Source organism: Hyla sarda, chromosome 1 (genome assembly GCF_029499605.1).
Source record: "Hyla sarda isolate aHylSar1 chromosome 1, aHylSar1.hap1, whole genome shotgun sequence".
Lineage (NCBI taxonomy): Eukaryota > Metazoa > Chordata > Amphibia > Anura > Hylidae > Hyla > Hyla sarda.
Genome location: NC_079189.1, coordinates 132670667 through 132693943, shown reverse-complemented (window position 1 = coordinate 132693943; position 23277 = coordinate 132670667). Strand labels below are relative to the sequence as shown.

At 44.5% G+C, this 23277-nt stretch overlaps 1 protein-coding gene across 2 annotated transcripts in view; it reads right to left on the bottom strand.

Annotated features, from left to right (window-relative positions):
- The window catches only part of FSTL5 (follistatin like 5), an 872209-nt gene that overhangs the window by 14015 nt on the left and 834917 nt on the right, over positions 1 to 23277 (bottom strand). For both annotated transcript variants that reach the window (XM_056561517.1, XM_056561526.1), the window contains exon 14: positions 7909 to 8033. In XM_056561517.1, coding sequence (XP_056417492.1) covers positions 7909 to 8033 — 125 coding nt within the window. The remainder of the gene's footprint in view (positions 1 to 7908; positions 8034 to 23277) is intronic.

The following is a 23277-nucleotide window of genomic DNA, read 5'->3' as shown; positions in this document are numbered from 1 at the left end:
TCGCGTGGATGTCTGCCATTAACCCCTCAGATGCAGTAGATCAATACGGATCAAGGCATCTGCGGCAGTGGGGCTACCTGCCTCCGCCGCCTTCCCGGCTTCTTTTGCTCTGGTCTAAGATTGAGCAGACCAGAGCAGAAGAGAGCCGATAAAACTGATAAGTGCTATGCCCTATGCATAGCACTGTACAGTATTGGCAATCAACTGATTGGTATAAAAAGTAAAAAAAAAAAAAAAAAAATTTAATTTCCTCCCCAAATAAAAATGTAAAATGTCCCTTTTTCCCATTTTACCCCCAAAAAGTGTAAAAAAAAGTAATTAATAAACATATTTGGTATCGCCGCATGCGTAAATGTCCAAACTATTAAAATATAATGGTAATGATCCCATACTGTCACATTTTATTTCAAAACATTTTATAAAAAACGTATAAAAGTTTTATAGATGTAAATGTGGTATCAATAAAAAGAACAGATCATGACACAAAAAAAAATGAGCCCTCATACTGCCGCTTATATGAAAAGATTACAGTTATAGGTTGTCAAAGTAGAGGGATTTTAAATATACTAATTTGGTTAAAAAGTTTGTGATTTTGTTTAAGCGCAACAATAACAGAAAAGTATGTAATCATGGGTATCATTTTAATTATCTTGACCCAGAGAATAAAGAACACATGTCATTTTTACCGTAAATTGTACAGCATGAAAGCAAAACCAGGACAACTGGTCGCACAAAAAACAAGCCCTCATACTAGTCTGTGGGTGAAAATATAAGAGTTACGATTTATAGAAGGCGAGGAGGAAAAAATAAAAAAGCAAAAATAAAATTTCCCTGGTCCTTAAGGTGAAAATGGGCTTGGTCCTTATTAAGGGGTTATGGGGTTAATTAGGCATTGCTATTTAAAAGATTAAAAAAAAAAAAAAACCTTCATGAGACATATCAAAAGGTCAGGGTCTGAGTTTTTATACCCTAAGGCTAAGTTTCTACTTGTTTCTTTTTTTTTTTTTTTTTTTTTTTAAACGCCAAGAAAAACACAAATTCTGCTGCAGCATGTTGAGCCACTGGGCAGGCAGGGAACTAAAAATGTAGCTGACAAAAATAAAAAGTAGTGTGTGTTTTTATCTTTTTATTCTTTATTTTTTGGTGGTACTGCTACTCCCAGCATGGAACACACTCTGTTCCATGATGGGAGTAGTACCTGCAGTTAAGGAAAGATCACAGCGGGTATCATTCCTGACACCCGATGCGATCATCCTATCTATTGCAGAGATGCAGAGCAGCTCTACACAGCGCTCGCATCTCTGCTCTGTACTCCGGCCATTGATATGAATAGAACATCACTCATTCATATTTCCCGCTGAGAGCTGTGATTGGCTGCAACCATCCGGCCAATCCCCACTCTGGTTGGAAAATATGAATGAGTGATGTTCTATTCACATCACTGGCCGGAGTATAGTGCAGAGATGTGAGCACTGTATAGATCCGCTCAGCATCTCTGCTATATTATGGACGATCGCATCGGGTGATATGTCTATTAGTACAGGTACTACTACTCCCATCATGGAATAGTGTGTTCCATGCTGGGAGTAGTAGTACTACCTAAAAAATTCAAAAAAGAGAGAGGAAAAAGTGAAACACACACACTTTATTTAAAATGTCATTATAAAAAAATACTTTTTTTTTCCATCACTACTGCATCCTTTCTACACAAATGAAAAAATGCCAGAAAAAAACGCCAGAAAAAAACGCCAGAAAAAACACCAGATGCAAGAAATTTCCCTGACGTTTTTTCAGGCGTTTTTTCTTGCATTTTTTTCAAACCAAAAAACGCAGGATAGAAAACCAAGTAGAAACTTAGCCTAATGGATGGCAAGAATGATAGGGAGCAGAAGAGCATGTTTTCTCCTGGCTCCATGCCCTATGTCCTAAACAGCCTCATAATGTAAGTCTATGGGGCCGCACAGACCTCATAGACAAAGAACCAGCCGTGCACCTCTCTCCCAGATCTTTCTCATCAACACTCAGACCATTTTTACAGTCCTTTGTCACCCGTTTGCACTCTTTTGGTTCCTATCCTGTTATTTTTAGTGGAGGAAAGACATTGCATGCAAAAAATTTTCCCCAGCAAAAATAATGGAAATAATAGATATATGAAAATTAACGTTGAAGTTCATGGCAAACAGATGAGCCTTTATGTTATCCGTTTGCATCCGTTCTTTCCAATCCGTTTTTGATCCATTATTATTTCTGAGCAGGCTCAGAAGAGGTGTAAGCAACCAGACAAAAATAAAAACAAACAATAAAAGGACACAAACAGATTAAAAATTGAGGCAACAGGATGCCACTTAATGGCATTGTTTTGCATCAGTTTGCTAGCATGGTCCGTTTAGAAGCAAAGAGGGGAGAATAGCGGGACGGGAGACAACGACCGCGTGAACCTAGACTAATTCTTATTTATGTTCATATTGTTCTTGACAATTGTTCAATAACACCTATTTTGGAAAAAAAATTACACATAACTAAAAAATAAACTACCACTAGGGATATACAAAAGGATAGATAAGGTATTTAAAACTGAAAATTATCAATAAAATGATATTCTTAGTTGATGAACTACATCATGGTATTAAATGGGTTCTCCAGTGCTTTACCTATTAAGGACCCAGCCATTTTACACCTCAGGACCCGGCCATTTTTGAACATCTGACCACTGTCACTTTAAACATTAATAACTCTGGAATGCTTTTAGTTATCATTCTGATTCCGAGATTGTTTTTTCGTGACATATTCTACATTAACATAGTGGTACAATTTTTTGGTAACTTGCTTCATTTCTTGGTGAAAAATCCCGAAATGTTATGAAAAATTTTAAAATTTTGCATTCTTCTAACTTTGAAGCTCTCTGCTTGTAAGGAAAATGGATATTCAAAATATTTTAATTTTTTTTTCACATATACAATATGTCTACTTTATGTTTGCATCATAAAATTGACAAGTTTTTACTTTTGGAAGACACCAGAGGGCTTCAAAGTTCAGCAGCAATTTTCCAATTTTTCACAAAATTTCCAAACTCACTATTTTTCAGGTTTGAAGTGGATTTGAAGAGTCTTCATCTTAGAAATACCCCACAAATGACCCCATTATAAGAACTGCACCCCCCAAAGTATTCAAAATGATATTCGGTCAGCCTTTTAACCCTTTAGGTGTTTCACAGGAATAGCAGGAAAGTGAAGGAGAAAATTCACAATCTTCATTTTTTACACTCGCATGTTCTTGTAGACCCAATTTTTGAATTTTTACAAGAGGTAAAAGGAGAAAATTAATATTAATATTTGTAGCCCAATTTCTCTCGAGTAAGCACATACCTCATATGTCTATGTAAAGTGTTCAGTGGGCGCAGCAGAGGGCTCAGAAGCGAAGGAGCGACAAGGGGATTTTGGAGAGTACGTTTTTCTGAAATGGTTTTTGAGGGGCATGTAGCATTTAGGAAGCCCCTATGGTGCCAGAACAGCAAAAAAAAAAAAAACACATGCCATACCATTTTGGAAACAAGACCCCTTGAGGAACGTAACAAGGAATTAAGTAAGCCTTAATACCCCACATGTGTTTCACGACTTTTGCATATGTAAAAAAATTTAATAAAATTTCACTAAATGTATGTTTCCCCCCCAAATTTCACATTTTTGCAAGGGTTAATAGCAGAAATACCCCCCCAAAATTTGTAACCCCATCTCTTCTGAGTATGGAGGTACCCCATAAGTTGACCAGAAGTGCAGTACGGGCAAACTACAATGCTCAGAAGAGAAGGAGTCATATTTGGCTTTTTGAGAGAAAATTTTGCTCGGGGGGCATGTCGCATTTAGGAAGCCCCTATGGTGCCAGAAGAGCAAAAAAAAAACCACATGGCATACCATTTTGGAAACTAGACCCCTTGAGGAACGTAACAAGGAATAAAGTGAGCCTTAATACCCCACAGGGGTTTCACAACTTTCGCATGCGTAAAAAAAAAAAAAAAGAAAATTCACTAAAATGTGTGTTTCCCCCCAAATTTCACATTTTTGCAAGGGTAAATAGCAAAAAATACCCCCCAAAATTTGAAACCCCATCTTTTCTGAGTATGGAGGTACCCCATAAGTTCACCTGAAGTGCACTACGGGCGAACTACAATGCTCAGAAGAGAAGGAGTCATATTTGGCTTTTTGAGAGCAAATTTTGCTCGAGGGCATGTCGCATTTAGGTAGCCCCTATGGTGCCAGTACAGCAAAATAACCCACACATGGCATACCATTTTGGAAACTAGACCCCTTGAGGAATATAACAAGGGTTACAGTGAGCATTTACCCCCACTGGTGTCTGTCAGATCTTTGGAACAGTGGGCTGTACGAAATTTTTAATTTGCACAGCCCACTGTTCCAAAGATCTGTCAGACACCAGTGGGGTGTAAATGCTCACTGCACCCCTCATTACATTCTGTGAGGGATGTAGTTTCCGAAATGCGGTCACATGTGGGTTTTTTGTTTTTTTTGCATTTGTCAAAACCGCTGTAACAATCAGCCACCCCTGTGCAAATCACCTCAAATGTATATGGCGCACTCTCCCTTCTGGGCCTTGTTGTGCGCCCCCAGAGCACTTTGCGCCCACACATGGGGTATCTCCGTAGTCGGGAGAAATTGCATTACAAATTTTGGAGGGCTTTTTTCCCTTTTGCCTCTTGTCAAAATGAAAAGTATAGGGCAACACATGCATGTTAGTGTAAAAAATAAAAAAATTTTACACTAACATGCTAGTGTAGACCCCAACTTCACCTTTTCATAAGGGGTGAAAGGAGAAAAAGCCCCCCAAAATTTGTTAGGCAATTTCTCCCGAGTACGGCGATACCCCATATGTGGCCCTAAACTGTTGCCTTGAAATACGACAGGGCTCCAAAGTGAGAGCGCCATGTGCATTTGAGGCCTGAATTAGGGATTTGCATAGGGGTGGACATAGGGGTATTCTATGCCAGTGATTCCCAAACAGGGTGCCTCCAGCTGTTGCAAAACTCCCAGCATGCTTGGACAGTCAACGGCTGTCCAGCAATACTGGGAGATGTTGTTTTGCAACAGCTGGAGGCTCCATTTTGGAAACAGTGGCGTACCAGACGTTTTTCATTTATATTGGGGAGGGCGGCTGTGTAGGGGTATGTGTATATGTAGTGTTTTTTACTTTTTATTTTATTTTGTGTTAGTGTAGTGTAGTGTTTTTAGGGTACAGTCACACAGGCGGGGGGTTACAGCGAGTTTCCCGCTGCGAGTTTGAGCTGCCGCGCAAAATTTGCTGCATCTCAAACTTGCAGCCTGATACTTACTGTAAGCCCCTGCCCATGTGAATGTACCCTGTACATTCACAGGGGGGGGGGGGGTGGGGGAGAACCTCCAGCTGTTGCAAAACTACAACTCCCAGCATGCACAGTCGATCAGTGCATGCTGGTAGTTATAGTTTTGCAACAGCTGGAGGCACACGGGTTGGGAAACACTGAGTTAGGAAACAGACAATGTTTCCCAACCAGTGTGCCTCCAGTTGTTGCAAAACCACTACTCCCAAACATTATCAGGCATGCTTGAAGTAGTAGTTTGGCAACATCTTTAGAGCCAGATGTTGCTGAACTACAACTCCCAGCATGCTTGGAGTTGTAGTTTTGCAACACCTGGAGGACTACAGTTTGCAGACCACTAGTACAGTGGTTCCCAATCTGTGCCCTTCCAGATGTTGCAAAACTACAACTCCCAGTATGCCAAATCTGTCCAGGCATGCTGGGAGTTGTAGTTCTGCAACATCTGAAGGGCCAGATGTTACAGAACTACAACTCCCAGCATGCCTGGACAGTAAGGGCATGCTGAGGATGTGTAGTTTTGCAACATCTGGAAGGGCACAGTGGTCTCCAAACTGTGGACCTCCAGATGTTACAAAACTGCAACTCCCAGCATGCCCAGACGCCAAGGGCTGTCTGGGCATGCTGTGAGTTGTAGTATACAGGGTCCCATTACAGCAATGCATGTCGCCTTACAGCGACGTGCATTGCTGTAAAGGGCCCGACCGTGGCTGAAGATCCTGTCCTGTCGGCTGTAGACTCACCTGTCGCCGCTGCCGTCTCCGCCGCTGGGATCCGGGTCTTCAGGGACGAGGTAAGTACCGGGGCCGGTCCCCAGCGGTCCCCAGCACTCCCCCGTCCCCCGCCGCGTCCTCCGGTCTTCCTCCCGTCCTCTCCGGACTTCCAGGGGCCGGGCAGGGCGGGAGGAAGTAACCCCCCTCCCCCTGCGATTGGTCGGTTAACTAACCGACGGATCGCACGGAGAGGAGGAGGTGGCAGGCTTGCCACCTCACTCCTATACTTTAGCATGGTCCTGGCTGTCTGTGACAGCCGGGATCATGCAAAATTATCTGGGCGGTGGGGTCCCAGAGACATGGCCCCCCTCGGCGTTTGCCCTGGATGCCTGCTGAAGCATTTCAGCAGGCATCCGATTCTGATCTCTGCCCAGCGCACGGCAGGGACCGGAAAACGCCAGGGCGTATGGATACGCACTGGGTCCTTAAGGCACAGGGTGTGAGGGCGTATCCATACACCCTGGGTCCTTAAGAAGTTAAACATCTTATCCCCTATCCAAAGGATAGGGATAAGATACCTGATCGCGGGAGTCCCCGGGATCATGCACGCGGCACCCCGTGTTCGCTCCGGGACTGATTACCGGCGACTACAGGGCGGGTGGCGTGTGACGTCACGCCTGCGCCAGCGTGTGACGTCACGCTCCGCCCCTCAATGCAAGCCTACGGGAGGGTGCGTGATAGCTATCATGCCCCCTCCCATAGGCTTGCATTGCAGGGACTGATTACAAACGGGGTGCCGTGTGTATGATCCCAGGGGTCCCCAGTGGCGGGACTCCCGCGATCAGGCATCTTATCCCCTATCCTTTGGATAGGGGATAAGATGTTTAAGCACCGGAGAACCCCTTTAATGTCTCAGAAGATAGAGTCAACATAGAACATACAAAATGATGGGAAAATAATAGAAGGCATTTGAGGTATATTTTGGCAAGTGATGTTTATCAAAGCAGTGTGCTTACTAATGGTTCTTGTCTACTGTGAAGTGAAAACAGTTAACAGTTTTTCCAGTCTGTAGAGTTTTTACTATTTAACTAACTATAATTTCTGGAACAGGAATAATGCTACTACCCCTCCCCTTTTCCTATTCCAAGATCTGTGAGTAGGACTGTCTGTAAAACACCATAGCAGGGTTCAATGGGAAAGTTTGGCAGGAGGTTTTCAGTTTGCATAATTTATACATAGTCACTTTCTTTTACTTTGTATACAATGTCATATTTCTTTTAAAATCACTCAAATAACCAAGGAATAAAAACCATTAATGTTTTCTAGATGTTAAAGTGGTACTCCGGTGGAAAACTTTTTTTTTTTCATATTAACTGTTAAACAGATTTTTTAATTACTTCTATTAAAAATCTTAATCCTTCCAGTTAATCAGCTGCTGTATACTACAAAAGAAGTGGTATAGTTCTTTTCAATCTGACCACAGTGCTCTCTGCTGACACTTCTGTTCATGTCAGGAACTGTCCGAAGCAGGATAGGTTTGCTATGTGGATTTGTTCCTGCTCTGGACAGTTCCTGACACAGAAAGAGGTCTAAGCAGAGAGCACTGTGGTCATACAGAAAAGTACAACTCTGGAACATACAGCAACTGATAAGTACTGGAAGGTTTAAGATTGTTTAATAGAAGTCATTTACAAATCTGTTTAACATTCTGGAGCCAGTTGATGGAAAAATGTTTTTCACCAGAGTATCCCTTTAAGGTCAACTTTCTGTTGTGTTGGCAATGATTTCATTATTCTATATGTCTGTTGAGTGTAAAACATTTCATACCTGATATGATTGATAATCAATGTTGTGCTAGGTATGAAGAAGTCGTCCACTCTGTCAAAATGCTTTCCGACTGGCTGAGTATGGATGGTATGATGTGAAACGCTTCCACTTGCTTGGGTTACGACCTTAAAACAAATAGAAAATACATGACCTTTAGAAAATAACAGGCTTACACTGAATATTTAGAAAAACATGTTTAGAATGTTTAGAAAAACACAATAGGAAAATTGACTAGTATGAAGTTTAATACAATTTAATTAAAAAAAAAAACGATGTCAAATTCCACATAAAAAATCAGAGTTTGGAATATTTTGGGCCTAGGAAAACATTTTACATTTTTTTAAAATTTAAAACAATCCATGCTTAGGTGCCTAGTCTCCTGCCGCTGCTATTTCAATGGTACCCATGTTCCCCTTTTTTAAGGTACCCTTCTACCTAAAAAAAAAAACCTTTATGGACTAATCATTTTTATTTTAGTTGTTTCATATAGTTTTTTCATTCCAAATTTCTTGAAATTTTTTTTTCAGTTCATTTATTTATTTTATTTATTGATTTATTTATTTATATAGCGCCTACAGATTCTGCAGCGCTTACAATTATGGGGTACAAACAAAGACAAGTATCAGACATAATATTACACAATAACTATTCAAACAAGAGGTGTGGGGATATATTGAGGATATGTTGGGGATATGTTGGGGATATGTTGGGGATATGTTGAGGATATGTTGAGGATATGTTGGGGATATGTTGGGGATATGTTGGGGATATGTAGATGCCTGTTTTTTCTAACATATTTTCTTCTGCCTTGTTTTTTGATGTCTTCATTTTTTTTTCTGGGAGGGGGATACATAAAAGCTATGCTTTCATTGTTTTTTTTTCCTAGTGTTTACCATAAAAAATAAACTTAATTGTATGGATTCATAAACATAGGGTTATGTCAAACACAATGTCAATTTTTTCTGCTTTAGCACTTTTGAAAGTGATAAAGATTTAGTTTGGTGAAAATACTCACTTTTGAGTTAGCAGATTTCAAAAGCCATAACTTTTTATTTTTCCATTGATGCATAATGATTTCCTCAATATTCATGTACTCTATCTAACTGGTTAATGTTCCAGGATAAGTATATTTTTTCTTTAGGGGCCATCACTAATAGTCAACATGGAGTGATTATTAGTGTTGAGCGGCATAGGCCATATTCGAATTCGCGAATATTCACGAATATATGGACGAATATTCGTCATATATTCACGAATATTCGCATATTCGTTATATTCTCGTTTTATTTTCGCATATGCGAATATTCACGTATGCGAAAATTAACATAAGTGAACATTGGCATATACAAAATTAACACACGCGTAAATTCGCATATGCGAAAATTAGCATATGCTAATTTTCGAATATGCGTATTTTCGTATATGCGAATTTTCACACGCCAGTCTCACACAGTAGTATTACAGCCTTCTTTACACCACACAAGCTGGAAGCAGAGAGGGATGATCACTGTGATGTGTACTGTGAAGAAAAAAAAAAAAAAAAAAAAAATATTCGTAATTACGAATATATAGCGCTATATTCGCGAATAATATTCGAATTGCGAATATTCGCGAGCAACACTAGTGATTATGTAATAACTGAGAGCAGAATTCAAACAAGTATGCACAGTATCATTGGTGGTTAAGAGTTCCAGCAACAAAGTCAAGGGGAGCTGATCCATTCTTTTTTGGTGCCTGCCATTATTAATATGCTTTTATAACCTGCCATTGGCAACTGTACAAGCAGATTTTCAATCAATATATTCAATGCATTAAAATACCCTGGGGGGTACTTAAAATTGTATAAAAAAATTGACAAATATAACATTTCAAATAATCCCTTTTTCTAATTTTGTAAATAAAAAAATCTATACAAAAAAACATTAACATATTTGGTATGACTGCATGCAGGAAAGTCTGAACTATTCAAATGTAGGGCCACCAAAACAAAATACAATCTTACTTGATAAATATTTTATACACTTAAAATCATCCCAACATATAAAATAAGGACAGACATAAGCCATTAAAGCATACCTGTCAGATCCAACAAAAACATTTTTTTTAATGTATCACTCAGTACCTAATCCTGACCATGTACATCTAATTTTTATGTGTCCAGCACCTTTATTTTTTTTATTACACTTTTAATTTAGCTCACTAGTCTGAATTCCTCTCAAATTGAGGGGGCATGGCCTCACTGTTCAGGTCTCCGCCCCCTCCCACTGTCTGCTAACATCTCCCCTAGCATAAGCAAAACTACAACTCCCAGCTTGTCCTCATTGACAGTGGCAGGACACAAGGTGACAGTGGGAGGATATTCCCTCCAGCTGTGAGCCCTGCGCTTACAGCTGTCAATCAAGGAAATAAATGAAATACTGAAAATTTTCTAATGAAAGCAATTGCAAAACCTATTGGTTTTGCATGCTTTACAAAGTTTTTGTATCTGACAGTGCCCATTTAATAGAAAAGGCACCCAGTAGATAGTAAAGCAGACGTATTTACTTGGTAGGTGCTGTATACTAGAAGTTTTACACAACAATTGAGCAATGTTTACTACACATGCAATGTAATGGTAAAGCCATTGCACAGTAATTCCCAATTGGCATAGCATTTAATAAAGTGCAAGTGCATTACATAACAGGGAACAAAAAAGTGGCAGTGCCTTACCAAATGTATCTCGATTTTGGGAAGCCATGGGAATGCCTGCCCTGATGCGTGTTTTGTCATTTTTTACAATCAGGTAAGAATAAATACCTGGCACAGATCCACACAAACTAATTAATGGAATAATACAAATATAAGATATTTGTGGATGGCCAGGACCAGGTGGGTGCATATATGGCGCATGGCACCATGCCGCTCAAGCCACTTACTTTCTGACATGGTATCATGTGATGCAGTGCACGACTGACATCACATGGCACATCAGAAAAAGTTGCAGTTCCTAAGACAGGAAGTCAAGAGGCGATAGCACATGGCTACATCCATATTGTAAAAAGACTCATAAACTGCTAAAGACTCATATAACTGCAGAATATTGGCATTTTCTCAAATAACAGTGCACAAAAGGGGCTGCTTTAACTCCTTGATTACCCCTGACATAAAATTACATCATTGGGCTGTAAAGGGTATATGAAGAGGGCTCAGGCCTCAAGACTGCTCTATACCAGGTGGCACCAGACTGCTTTCAGCAGCCAGGGGCTGCCATTAATAATCATCATGAAGCAATCTCCACTGCTGACTCTTAACCATTTAAATACCACTGGCATAACTGCAAGTGGCAGTTAAATGGCCCTTCAAAACATCAAGATAATATTTAAAAATTTTGCTGACAATGGCAAATAATACAATGATAATGTTCATAAGTTAGTTAATAATCTTTACAAAGAATTTAAAATGTCTAACTTTTTGATTTTCTTTTATTTAATTGAGAAGCTACAACGGGCTGGAACACAAAGCATTATGTATCTGTATTCTAACATTAATCGTCATTTCCTTCTCTTTTAGTACAGCGATGTATGGTTCACACAATTTAATTCCAACAATTGCTATTCTAATACTGCAATTTGTACCTAACAACTGCAAATTGATTGTGTGAACATACCAGTAGCTATTGTCTTGTTACAAAATAAAATAAGAAAAAGTCAGCCCTTTGTTTAGCTGATGTTTAATGCATAGTAAATACACTCTACACATGCTGATGCATTAAGTATGCACAGTAAATGTTTCCCATGGGTGCAATAGGCTTTGCTAAATCTGTACAGTATCTATTATGTGACTCACAATATGGTTCTTCTTTATGTTGCACTTTTATTAGATTTTTATTACTTGAACACTAGTGAACTAGCAGTATGCTATTGAAAGTACATTATTGATCTGTCTGTTGAAATGTGGAAAAATTAAAGTTAGATAAAAGTGAAGGACTTTTAAGTAAAGAATATCTGATGTAAACTTTTCTTTTACTTGAATCGACTATCCTATGACAGCCTTACATAGGCCTAAAGGAATCAGGGTGGCTTAGCAATTGCTTTGTTGCCTTACAGCTCTAGAGTTTTGGGTTCAAATCCAAACAGGGCATGTTACATTGAGTTCATATGTTCTCCCTGTTTGTTAACATTAGTTTCCTTCCAAAAATGTATAGAAAGATTAGTTTGGAATTAAAAAAGGGAGGTTGATCCGGAGTCTTAAAAAAAAACCTTTGGATTTGGTCATTTAACCAATTGTGTGCCATGACCAAGGATGGACATACAGCACAGTTTCTATATTTTTTATTGTTAGAACTAGAGATGAGCGAATTTTTGAAAAATTCTATCTGGCCGATTTGCCGAATTTTCCCCTAAAATTTGGTTCAGTCCGAATTTATTTGCAGCGTATCACTATTAAAAAGGCAATTTTTTGCCTACAGAGAGCCTCGATAGGGGTGTAGAACATATTGCCTTGCTGTAACACGCATAGGGTGTGTGCTGGATTAGTGAAATAATACTGTTATTCAGTATGACATACAGATCAGAGGCATCGCTATTAGAATAACTGTCGCAGAGTGGCACTATGACAGAGCCTGGAGGTGGCATCAGTATGAGGAGACCATATAGTGGCTGAATGACACAACTTGGAGGTGGCGAAAGCATGAGAAGACCATAGAGTGACTGAATGACACAGCATGGAGGCGGCGGCAGCATAGAGTATCTGAATGACACAGCCTGGAGTTTGCGGCAGAATGAAGAGAACACATAGTGGCTGAATGACACAGCATGGAGGTGGCAGCAGCATGAGGAGACCATGTAGCCTCAATAGGGGTGTAGAACACTTTGCCTTGTCCTAACAGGCATAGAGAGTGTGCTGTGTTAGTGAAAGTATACTATAGTTCAGTGTGACATGCAGATTACAGGCATCGCTATTAGAATCACTGCCACAGAGCATCTGGCTGTGGCAGCAGGTAGACCATATGGCGTGAAAATGGAAGAGCATGAAGAGAATTTTTATGTAATTTAAATTTAATTTAATTACCCATTCTGGTGACCATTGAGCTGGCGGTCCTCTGCCAGGCGAGATATCACCTGTTCCAGCCCCTGCCTCTCAGCCCTCCCCCCCCCCCCCCGACTGTGAAAGTGTGGATGTTTTTAATCAGCTATGGGTCATTTTTATTATTCCAAGCTGTTTCATTGGATTATTGTGATAATTCCACAGGTAATATATGATGTTGAAGACCATTGGGCCTCGGTCTTGAAAAGATTACAACCAATTTTTATTTATTTATGATTTATATCAGATTCCCAAGTTTAATTTCCCAGCGTTTACTTTGAACTAATACTGACTACAAAGCCCAATCTAACAAGGAGTCACATAGCGGCACAATGACAGAGCCTAGAGGTGTCAGCAGCCCAACGAGACCATAGGGCCTCACAATAGAAAAGATTAAAGATAATTTGTAAAATTTTAATTGAAGATTTTAGATACATTAACATTTTTCATGTTTAATCTAAGGTGCCAACAGCATAAGGAGACCATATGTGGCACAATGACGCAGTCTGGAGGTGGCAGCAGCATGAGGAGACCACAGAGCCTCACAATTCCAAAGATCAAAAGATACATTTTCAAATTTTCATTGAGGATTTTTGGTAGCTAGTGCTACCATAAACATTTTTAGGTAATGTCCCAGCAGCATGATGAGACTATATAGTGCCTGAAGGACACAGTGTGGAGTTGGCAGCAGCCTGAGAAGACCACATAGTGGCTGAGTGACATAGCCTGGAGGTGGCGGCAGCATATAGTGGCTGAATGACACAGCCTAGAGTTTTCAGCAGCATGAGAAGAACATATAGTGGCTGAATGACACAGCGTGGAGGTGGCGGCAGCATGAGGAAAACATATAGTGGCTGAATGACACAGCCTGGAGGTAGCGGAAGCATGAGGAGATCATATAGTGCCTTTGAGACACCGTGGAGTTGGTGGCAGCATATAGTGGCTGAATGACACATCCTGGAGTTAGCAGCAGCCTGAGGAGACCACATTGTGGCTAAATGACAGCCTGGAGGTGGGGGCAGCATGAGGAGACTGTTTTGATTCAGCTAGTTGGAGGCGGATCCTCTGTGTCAGAGAGGGATTGGCGTGGACCGTGCCGGCGGACCGGTTCTAAGTTGCTACTGGTATTCACCAGAGCCCGCCGCAAAGCTGGATGGTCTTGCAGCGGCGGTAGCAACCAGGTCGTATCCACCGGCAACGGCTCAACCTCTCTGACTGCTGAGATAGGCGCGGTACAAAAGGACAAGGCAAGAGCAAGGTCGGATGTAGCAGAAGGTCAGGGCAGGCCGCAAGGGTCGTAGTCAGGGGCAACGGCAGAAGATCTGGAACACAGGCTTTGGACAACACTAAACGCTTTCTCTGGCACAAGGTAACAAAATCCGGCTAGGAAGTGAAGGGGAAGTGAGGTTAAATAGACAGGGAGCAGGTGGAGGCTAATTAGACTGATTGGGCCAGGCACCACTCATTGGTGCACTGGCCCTTTAAATCTTAGAGAGGTGGCACGCGCGCCCTAAGGAGCGGAGCCGCGCGCGCCAGAACGTGACAGCCGGGGACCGGGACGGGTAAGTGGCTTGGGATGCGATTCGCGAGCGGGCGCGTCCCGCTATGCGAATCGCATCCCCATCGTGAATGTCAGTGCAGCGCTCCCGGTCAGCGGGTCTGACCGGGGCGCTGCAGAGAGGAGAACGCCGCGAGCGCTCCGGGGAGGAGCAGGGACCCGGAGCGCTCGGCGTAACAGAGACCATATAGTGGCTGAATGAAACAGCTTGGAGGTGGCGGCAGCATGATGAGAACATATAGACGCTGAATGACACAGCCTGGAGTTTGCAGCAGCTTATAGTGGCTGATTGACAATGCCTGGAGTTTGCGACAGCATGAGGAGACCATATTGTGGATGAGTGAAACAGCATAGAGGTGGCGGCAGCATGGAGAGAACATATGGTGACAGTAAGAGACAGCCTTTAGGTGTCAGCAGCAGCATCAGGAGTCCTGAAAGTTACCCGGTGATAGAGTGGTGCGGTGGGTGGCAATACCAGTGTTCGGTGACGAAGGTGGGTGAAAAAAGAAGAACTTGGCATCAGATGTGAGGCATCAGGCGGGTGGCAGGATCAGAATAGTAATTGAGGCAGGTAGGCAGAAGAAAACGTTCCCTTTTGTTAAAGTGTTAGTGTGCACAAGTAAGTATTGAGGATATGCATTACGTAAAACATAACTTTTAATAATATGCTTAGGAAAAAAAAATTTTTTTTATCAAACCAAGGGAAACATGTAAAAGAAACACCATGTGCCACCTACACCACCCAATATTGATGTAATGCAAAGGCCTCTAAAAGGTGGAAGGGAACAACGTATGGTCCATTGGTGTTACGCCGAGCGCTCCGGGTCCCCGCTCCTCCCCGGAGCGCTCGCAGCATCCTCTCATTCGCAGCGCCCCGGTCAGACCTGCTGACCGGGTGCGCTGCAATATCACTCCCAGCCGGGATGCGATTCGCGACGCAGGAGGCGCCCGCTCGCGATGCGCATCCCGGCTCCCGTACCTGACCCGTTCCCCGTCTGTCTTGTCCCTTAGGGCGCGCGCGCGTCGGGTCTCTGCAATTTAAAGGGCCACTGCGCCACTGATTGGCGCAGCAGGCCTAATCAGTGTGTTCACCTGTGCACTCCCTACTTATACCTCACTTCCCCTGCACTCCCTCGCCGGATCTTGTTGCCATTGTGCCAGTGAAAGCGTTTCCTTGTGTGTTCCTAGCCAGTGTTCCAGACCTCCTGCCGTTGCCCCTGACTACGATCCTTGCTGCCTGCCCTGACCTTCTGCTATGTCCGACCTTGCTCTTGTCTACTCCCTTGTACCGCACTTATCTTCAGCAGTCAGAGAGGTTGAGCCGTTGCTGGTGGATACGACCTGGTTGCTACAAGACCATCCCGCTTTGCGGCGGGCTCTGGTGAATACCAGTAGCAACTTAGAACCGATCCACCAACACGGTCCACGCCAATCCCTCTCTGGCACAGAGGATCCACCTCCAGCCAGCCGAATCGTGACAGTAGATCCGGCCATGGATCCCGCTGAAGTCCCACTGCCAGTTGTCGCCGACCTCACCACGGTGGTCGCCCAGCAGTCGCAACAGATAGCGCAACAAGGCCACCAGCTGTCTCAACTGACCGTGATGCTACAGCAGCTATTACCACAGCTTCAGCAACAATCTCCTCCGCCAGCTCCTGCACCTCCTCCGCAGCGAGTGGCCGCTTCCAGCCTTCGATTATCCTTGCCGGATAAATTTGATGGGGACTCTAAGTTTTGCCGTGGCTTTCTTTCGCAATGTTCCCTGCACTTGGAGATGATGTCGGACCAGTTTCCTACTGAAAGGTCTAAGGTGGCTTTCGTAGTCAGCCTTCTGTCTGGGAAAGCTCTGTCATGGGCCACACCGCTCTGGGACCGCAATGACCCTGTCACTGCCTCTGTACACTCCTTCTTCATGGAGATTCGAAGTGTCTTTGAGGAACCTGCCCGAGCCTCTTCTGCTGAGACTGCCCTGCTGAACCTGGTCCAGGGTAATTCTTCTGTTAGCGATTACGCCATCCAATTCCGTACTCTTGCCTCCGAATTATCCTGGAATAACGAGGCCCTCTGCGCGACCTTTAAAAAAGGCCTATCCAGTAACATTAAAGATGTGCTGGCCGCACGAGAAATTCCTGCTAACCTGCATGAACTTATCAATCTTGCATTGACATGCGTTTTTCTGAAAGGCGTCAGGAGCTCCGCCAGGATATGGACTTTGTTCGCACGAGGCGGTTTCTGTCCCCGGCTCCTCTCTCCTCTGGTCCTCTGCAATCCGTTCCTGTGCCTCCCGTCGTGGAGGCTATGCAAGTTGACCGGTCTCGCTTGACACCTCAAGAGAGGACACGACGCCGCATGGAGAATCTTTGTCTGTACTGTGCCGGTACCGAACACTTCTTGAAGGATTGTCCTATCCGTCCTCCCCGCCTGGAAAGACGTACGCTGACTCCGCACAAAGGTGAGACAGTTCTTGATGTGAACTCTGCTTCTCCACGCCTTACTGTGCCTGTGCAGATATCTTCTTCTACCTTCTCCTTCTCTGCTATGGCCTTCTTGGATTCCGGATCTGCAGGAAATTTTATTTTGGCCTCTCTCATCAACAGGTTCAACATCCCGGTGACCAGTCTCGCCAGACCCCTCTACATCAATTCTGTTAACAATGAAAGATTGGACTGTACCATGCGTTACCGCACGGAACCTCTCCTAATGTGCATCGGACCCCATCACGAAAAAATTGAATTTTTGGTCCTCTCCAACTGCACTTCAGAAATTCTTCTTGGATTACCATGGCTTCAACGCCATTCCCCAACCCTTGATTGGTCCACAGGAGAAATCAAGAACTGGGGTACTTCTTGTCACAGGGACTGTCTTAAACCGGTTCCCAGTACTCACAGTCGTGACCCTGTGGTTCCCCCGGTATCTGGTCTTCCTAAGGCTTATCTGGACTATGCTGATGTTTTTTGCAAAAAGCAAGCAGAGACTTTACCTCCTCACAGGCCTTATGACTGTCCTATTGACCTCGTCCCGGGTACTACTCCACCCCGGGGCAGAATCTATCCTCTGTCTGCTCCAGAGACTCAAGCCATGTCGGAGTACATCCAGGAGAATTTAAAAAAGGTGTTTATCCGCAAGTCCTCTTCTCCTGCCGGAGCTGGATTTTTTTTTGTGTCCAAAAAAGATGGCTCCCTACGCCCTTGCATTGATTACCGCGGACTTAATAAAATCACGGTAAAAAAACGCTACCCCTTACCTCTTATCTCGGAAATCTTTGATCGCCTACAAGGCGCCCACATCTTTACCAAACTGGACTTAAGAGGTGCTTATAATCTCATCCGCATCAGGGAGGGGGACGAATGGAAGACTGCATTTAACACCAGAGATGGACACTTTGAGTATCTGGTCATGCCCTTTGGCCTGTGCAACGCCCCTGCCGTCTTCCAAGACTTTGTTAATTAAATTTTTCGTGATCTCCTATATACCTGTGTTGTGGTTTATCTGGACGATATTCTGATTTTTTCTGCCAACTTAGAAGAACACCGCCAGCATGTCCACATGGTTCTTCAGAGACTTCGGGACAATCAACTTTATGCCAAAATGGAGAAATGTCTCTTTGAATGTCAATCTCTTCCTTTCCTAGGATACTTGGTCTCTGGCCAGGGACTACAAATGGACCCAGATAAACTATCTGCCGTGTTAGATTGGTCACGCCCCTCCGGACTCCGTGCTATCCAACATTTTTTGGGGGTTCGCCAATTATTACAGACAATTCATTACACACTTCTCCACTATTGTGGCCCCTATCGTGGCTTTAACCAAGAAAAATGCCAATCCTAAGTCCTGGTCTCCCCAAGCGGAAGACGCATTTAAACATCTCAAGTCTGCCTTTTCTTCTGCTCACGTGCTCTCCAGACCTGACCCATCTAAACCCTTTCTATTGGAGGTAGATGCCTCCTCTGTGGGAACTGGAGCTGTCCTTCTACAAAAAAATTCTTCCAGGCATGCTGCTACTTGTGGGTTTTTTTTTCTAGGACCTTCTCTCCGGCAGAGAAAAACTACTCCATTGGTGATCGAGAACTACTGGCCATTAAATTGGCGCTTGAGGAATGGAGGCACCTGCTGGAGGGATCAAAGTATCCAGTTATTATATACACTGATCACAAGAATCTCTCCTATCTCCAGTCTGCCCAACGACTGAACCCTTGCCAGGCCAAGTGGTCGTTGTTCTTTGCCCGTTTTAACTTTGAAATTCATTTTCGCCCTGCTGACAAGAACATTAGGGCCGATGCCCTCTCTCGTTCTTCTGATGCCTCTGAAGTAGAGGTCTCTGCGCAACACATCATTCCTCCGGACTGTCTGATCTCCACTTCTCCAGCTTCCATCAGGCAAACTCCTCCAGGGAAAACCTTCGTTTCTCCACGCCAGCGTCTCGGGATTCTCAAATGGGGACACTCCTCCCACCTCGCAGGCCATGCGGGCATCAAAAAATCTTTGCAACTCATCTCTCGATTTTATTGGTGGCCGACTCTGGAGACTGATGTTGTTGATTTCGTGCGGGCCTGTACTGTCTGTGCCCGGGATAAGACTCCTCGCCAGAAGCCTGCTGGTCTCCTTCATCCTCTGCCTGTTCCTGAACAGCCTTGGTCACAGATTGGTATGGACTTTATTACGGACTTGCCCCCATCCCGTGGCAACACAGTTGTTTGGGTGGTCGTTGATCGATTTTCCAAGATGGCACATTTTATTCCTCTTCCTGGTCTTCCTTCAGCGCCTCAGTTGGCAAAGCAATTTTTTGTACACATTTTTCGCCTTCACGGTTTGCCCACGCATATCGTCTCGGAGAGAGGCGTCCAATTCGTGTCTAAATTCTGGAGGGCCCTCTGTAAACAGCTCAAGATCAAATTAAACTTCTCTTCTTCTTATCATCCCCAATCCAATGGGCAAGTAGAAAGAATTAATCAGGTCCTGGGTGACTATTTACGGCATTTTGTTTCCTCCCGCCAGGATGACTGGGCAGATCTTCTACCATGGGCCGAATTCTCATACAACTTCAGAGTCTCCGAATCTTCTGCTAAATCCCCATTTTTCGTGGTGTACGGCCGTCACCCTCTTCCTCCCCTCCCTACTTCCTTGCCCTCTGGTTTGCCCGCTGTGGATGAGGTGACTCGTGATCTTTCCACCATATGGAAAGAAACCCAAAATTCTCTTTTACAGGCTTCATCCCGGATGAAAAAATTTGCTGATAAAAAAAGAACTCCCCCCATTTTTGCTCCCGGAGACAAGGTATGGCTCTCCGCTAAGTATGTCCACTTTCGTGTCCCCAGTTACAAACTGGGACAACGCTATCTTGGTCCTTTCAAAATCTTGTGCCAGATTAACCCTGTCTCTTACAAACTCCTTCTTCCTCCTTCTCTCCGTATTCCCAATGCCTTCCATGTCTCTCTCCTTAAACCACTCATCCTTAACCACTTCTCTCCCAAAGTTGTTTCTCCCACTCCTGTTTCCAGTTCGTCTGACGTCTTCTCTGTGAAGGAGATTCTGGCCTCCAAGATTGTCAGAGGTAAAAGATTTTTTTGGGTGGATTGGGAAAACTGTGGCCCAGAGGAGAGATCCTGGGAACCTGAGGACAACTTCCTAGACAAAAGTCTTATCCTCAGGTTCTCAGGCTCCAAGAAGAGGGGGAGACCCAAGGGGGGGGGGGTACTGTTACGCCGAGCGCTCCGGGTCCCCGCTCCTCCCCGGAGCGCTCGCAGCATCCTCTCATTCGCAGCGCCCTGGTCGGACCTGCTGACCAGGTGCGCTGCAATATCACTCCCAGCCGGGATGCGATTCGCGACGCAGGAGGCGCCCGCTCGCGATGCGCATCCTGGCTCCCGTACCTGACCCGTTCCCCGTATGTCTTGTCCCGGTGCGCGCGGCCCCGCTCCTTAGGGTGCGCGCGCGCCGGGTCTCTGCAATTTAAAGGGGCCATTGCGCCACTGGCGCAGCAGGCCTAATCAGTGTGTTCACCTGTGCACTCCCTACTTAAACCTCACTTCCCCTGCACTCCCTCGCCGGATCTTGTTGCCATTGTGCCAGTGAAAGCGTTTCCTTGTGTGTTCCTAGCTTGTGTTCCAGACCTCCTGCCGTTGCCCCTGACTACGATCCTTGCTGCCTGCCCTGACCTTCTGCTACGTCCGACCTTGCTCTTGTCTACTCCCTTGTACCGCGCTTATCTTCAGCAGTCAGAGAGGTTGAGCCGTTGCTGGTGGATACGACCTGGTTGCTACCGCCGCTGCAAGACCATCCCGCTTTGCGGCGGGCTCTGGTGAATACCAGTAGCAACTTAGAACCGGTCCACCAACACGGTCCACGCCAATCCCTCTCTGGCACAGAGGATCCACCTCCAGCCAGCCGAATCGTGACAATTGGAACCGGTGGGGGTAAACATTTCCTCTGTAAGGCCCTACTCTCGCATTATTAATTCCCTTCTTGGCAAGTGTTTCTCGCCCTAAAAAGGGCGGCCCCACACAGGAACCTCTCCCTATTTCCACCTACAAACACTAACATTTCCCAGGGTTTATAGGTGGAAATAGGGAGAGGTTTCTGTTTGAGGCAGCCCTTTTTAAGACGAGTAACACTTTCCTCGAAAAGGTGCACGGGAACAACATATTGTCTATTGTTGCAGGTGGGGGTAAAAACTTCCCCTGTAAGGCTCTACTCTCGCCCTATTAATTCCCTTCTTGACAAGTGTTACTCACCCTATAAAGGGCGGCCCCTGACAGGAAACTCTCTCTATTTCCACCTAAAAACCCTGGGAAATGGCAGTGTTTGTAGGGGGAAATAGGGAGAGTTTCCTGTGTGGGGCTGCCCTTTTTAGGACGAGTAACACTTGCAAAAAAGGGAACAAATAATGCAAGAGTAAGACCTTACAGGGGAAGTTTTTACCCCCACTGGTGACAATGGACCATACGTTTTTCCCGTCCACCTTTTAGAGGTCTTTGCATCACATTAATACTTTGTGGTATAGGTGGCACATGGTGTTTTTTGCACACCTTTCCTTTTGTTTGATTGAAAAAAAAATTGAGTACGTATATTTTATCCTAAGAAAAGTTATGTTTTAGCTAATGCATATGCTTAATACTTGTGAAATGTCTGTAACTGGGGAGAGGCAATTTAAAAAATGTTTGCACTATCCATATTTGTGAAGTGTTGGTGTGGCACCATGGTCAATCTACTCTGATGCATCTGGCATTGGTGGGTGGAAATCCTGGCTGATCCATGCCTGATTCATCTTCACAAAGGTCAGTCTCACCAAATTTTTCGTGGACAGACGAGTTCTCCTTGGGGTTACTATGGCCCCCACCACACTAAACTCTGGCTCTGATGGCACACTACTGACAGGATAGCTTTTCCAGGGCAAACTCTGCTAGTTGCGGCCACAAATCAAGTTTGGCTGCCCAGAAGTCCAGCGGATCTTCAAGGTGTATTGGCATGGTCATGTCAAGTTATGCCATCAACTGCTGATTCAGGTCCTGCTCCAGGTCTACCTTCTGCTGATGAGTTGCCTCACTATGTGGGTGAAGAAAGCTACTCATCAGCGACTGTTGACTCAAGCTGCTGCTGGTGGAGCTGATACTGCTCTTGCCACCCCTTCTCTCCCCAGCATCCATGGCAGTGGAAGGTGAGCACAGAGGGCCCCCCGAGTCAGACCTGCGAGAGGATGGACGATGGTGCAGATAGGCATCGGCCAACTGACTACGTAGGATGTCTCTGTAGTAGGTCAGTTTGTCCTCCATCTCAGTGGGTGTGAAAAAGGCCCCCCTTTTGTGCCGGTAGCGAGGGTCCAATAAGGTGAAGAGCCAGAAATGATCCCGCTGACGAATGGTGACAATTCTGCAGTCACTACGCAAGCAAGTGAGCATGCATCGTGCCATTTGTGCAAGTGACTCGGAGGGACTCGCTGCCTCCAACTCCACTGAATACTAACACGGTGTGTCTGGGTCCTTTGTCTCGCCTTCCTCATAATCCTCTAGCTCTTCCAGCGGCTCCTGCTCCTCCTCTCCTGTCAGATGACTAGAAAAGCTGCCCATCTTGCAAAACCTAAACTTTGCTCCACTGTGCCCCTCCCCTTCCTCCTCCTCCAGTTCAGCCCCCACAGGGCTCATGTGGCCGTGAGATGTAGACGCCACGTCTCCAGTGCCCTGACCAGTAATAATTTCCAAGACCTGTTGTAGTAGATGAATTGGTGAAATGACGTTGTTCATCCTGTAATTCTGGCGACTGACTTCCCCAAAGGGCCTGAGCAAACGGCAGGTGTCATTTATGAGTTGCCACTGGTTGACATTGAAGTTACACAGGGGAGTCCCCCTATTCGCTTGGATCATCAAGGAATCAGTGATGGCTTTTCTCTGTTCGTATAGTCGGTCCTACATACCTACATATGGAGGGTGGAATTTAAATGTGTGGAAACGTCACAAATCAGACTATGTTGGGGATGCTGTTCTGACGCTTTAGATCAAGGAGTGTGCTTTGCGGTATAGGAGTGGCTGAAGTGCATGCAAAGTTTCCTTCCCATTGTTAGGATGCCTTGCAGTTGTGGAGGGAACACTTCAGGAACCGTTTGACAACCAGATGGAACACGTGCCATGCAGGGCGCATGTCTCAGGCTTCCTTGTCGCAGAGCAGACAAGATGTTCTTCCTGTTGTCAGTCACCATGGCTCCCATTTCCAGTTTTTGTGGGGAAGCCATGATTCGATTTCTTGATGAATGAATT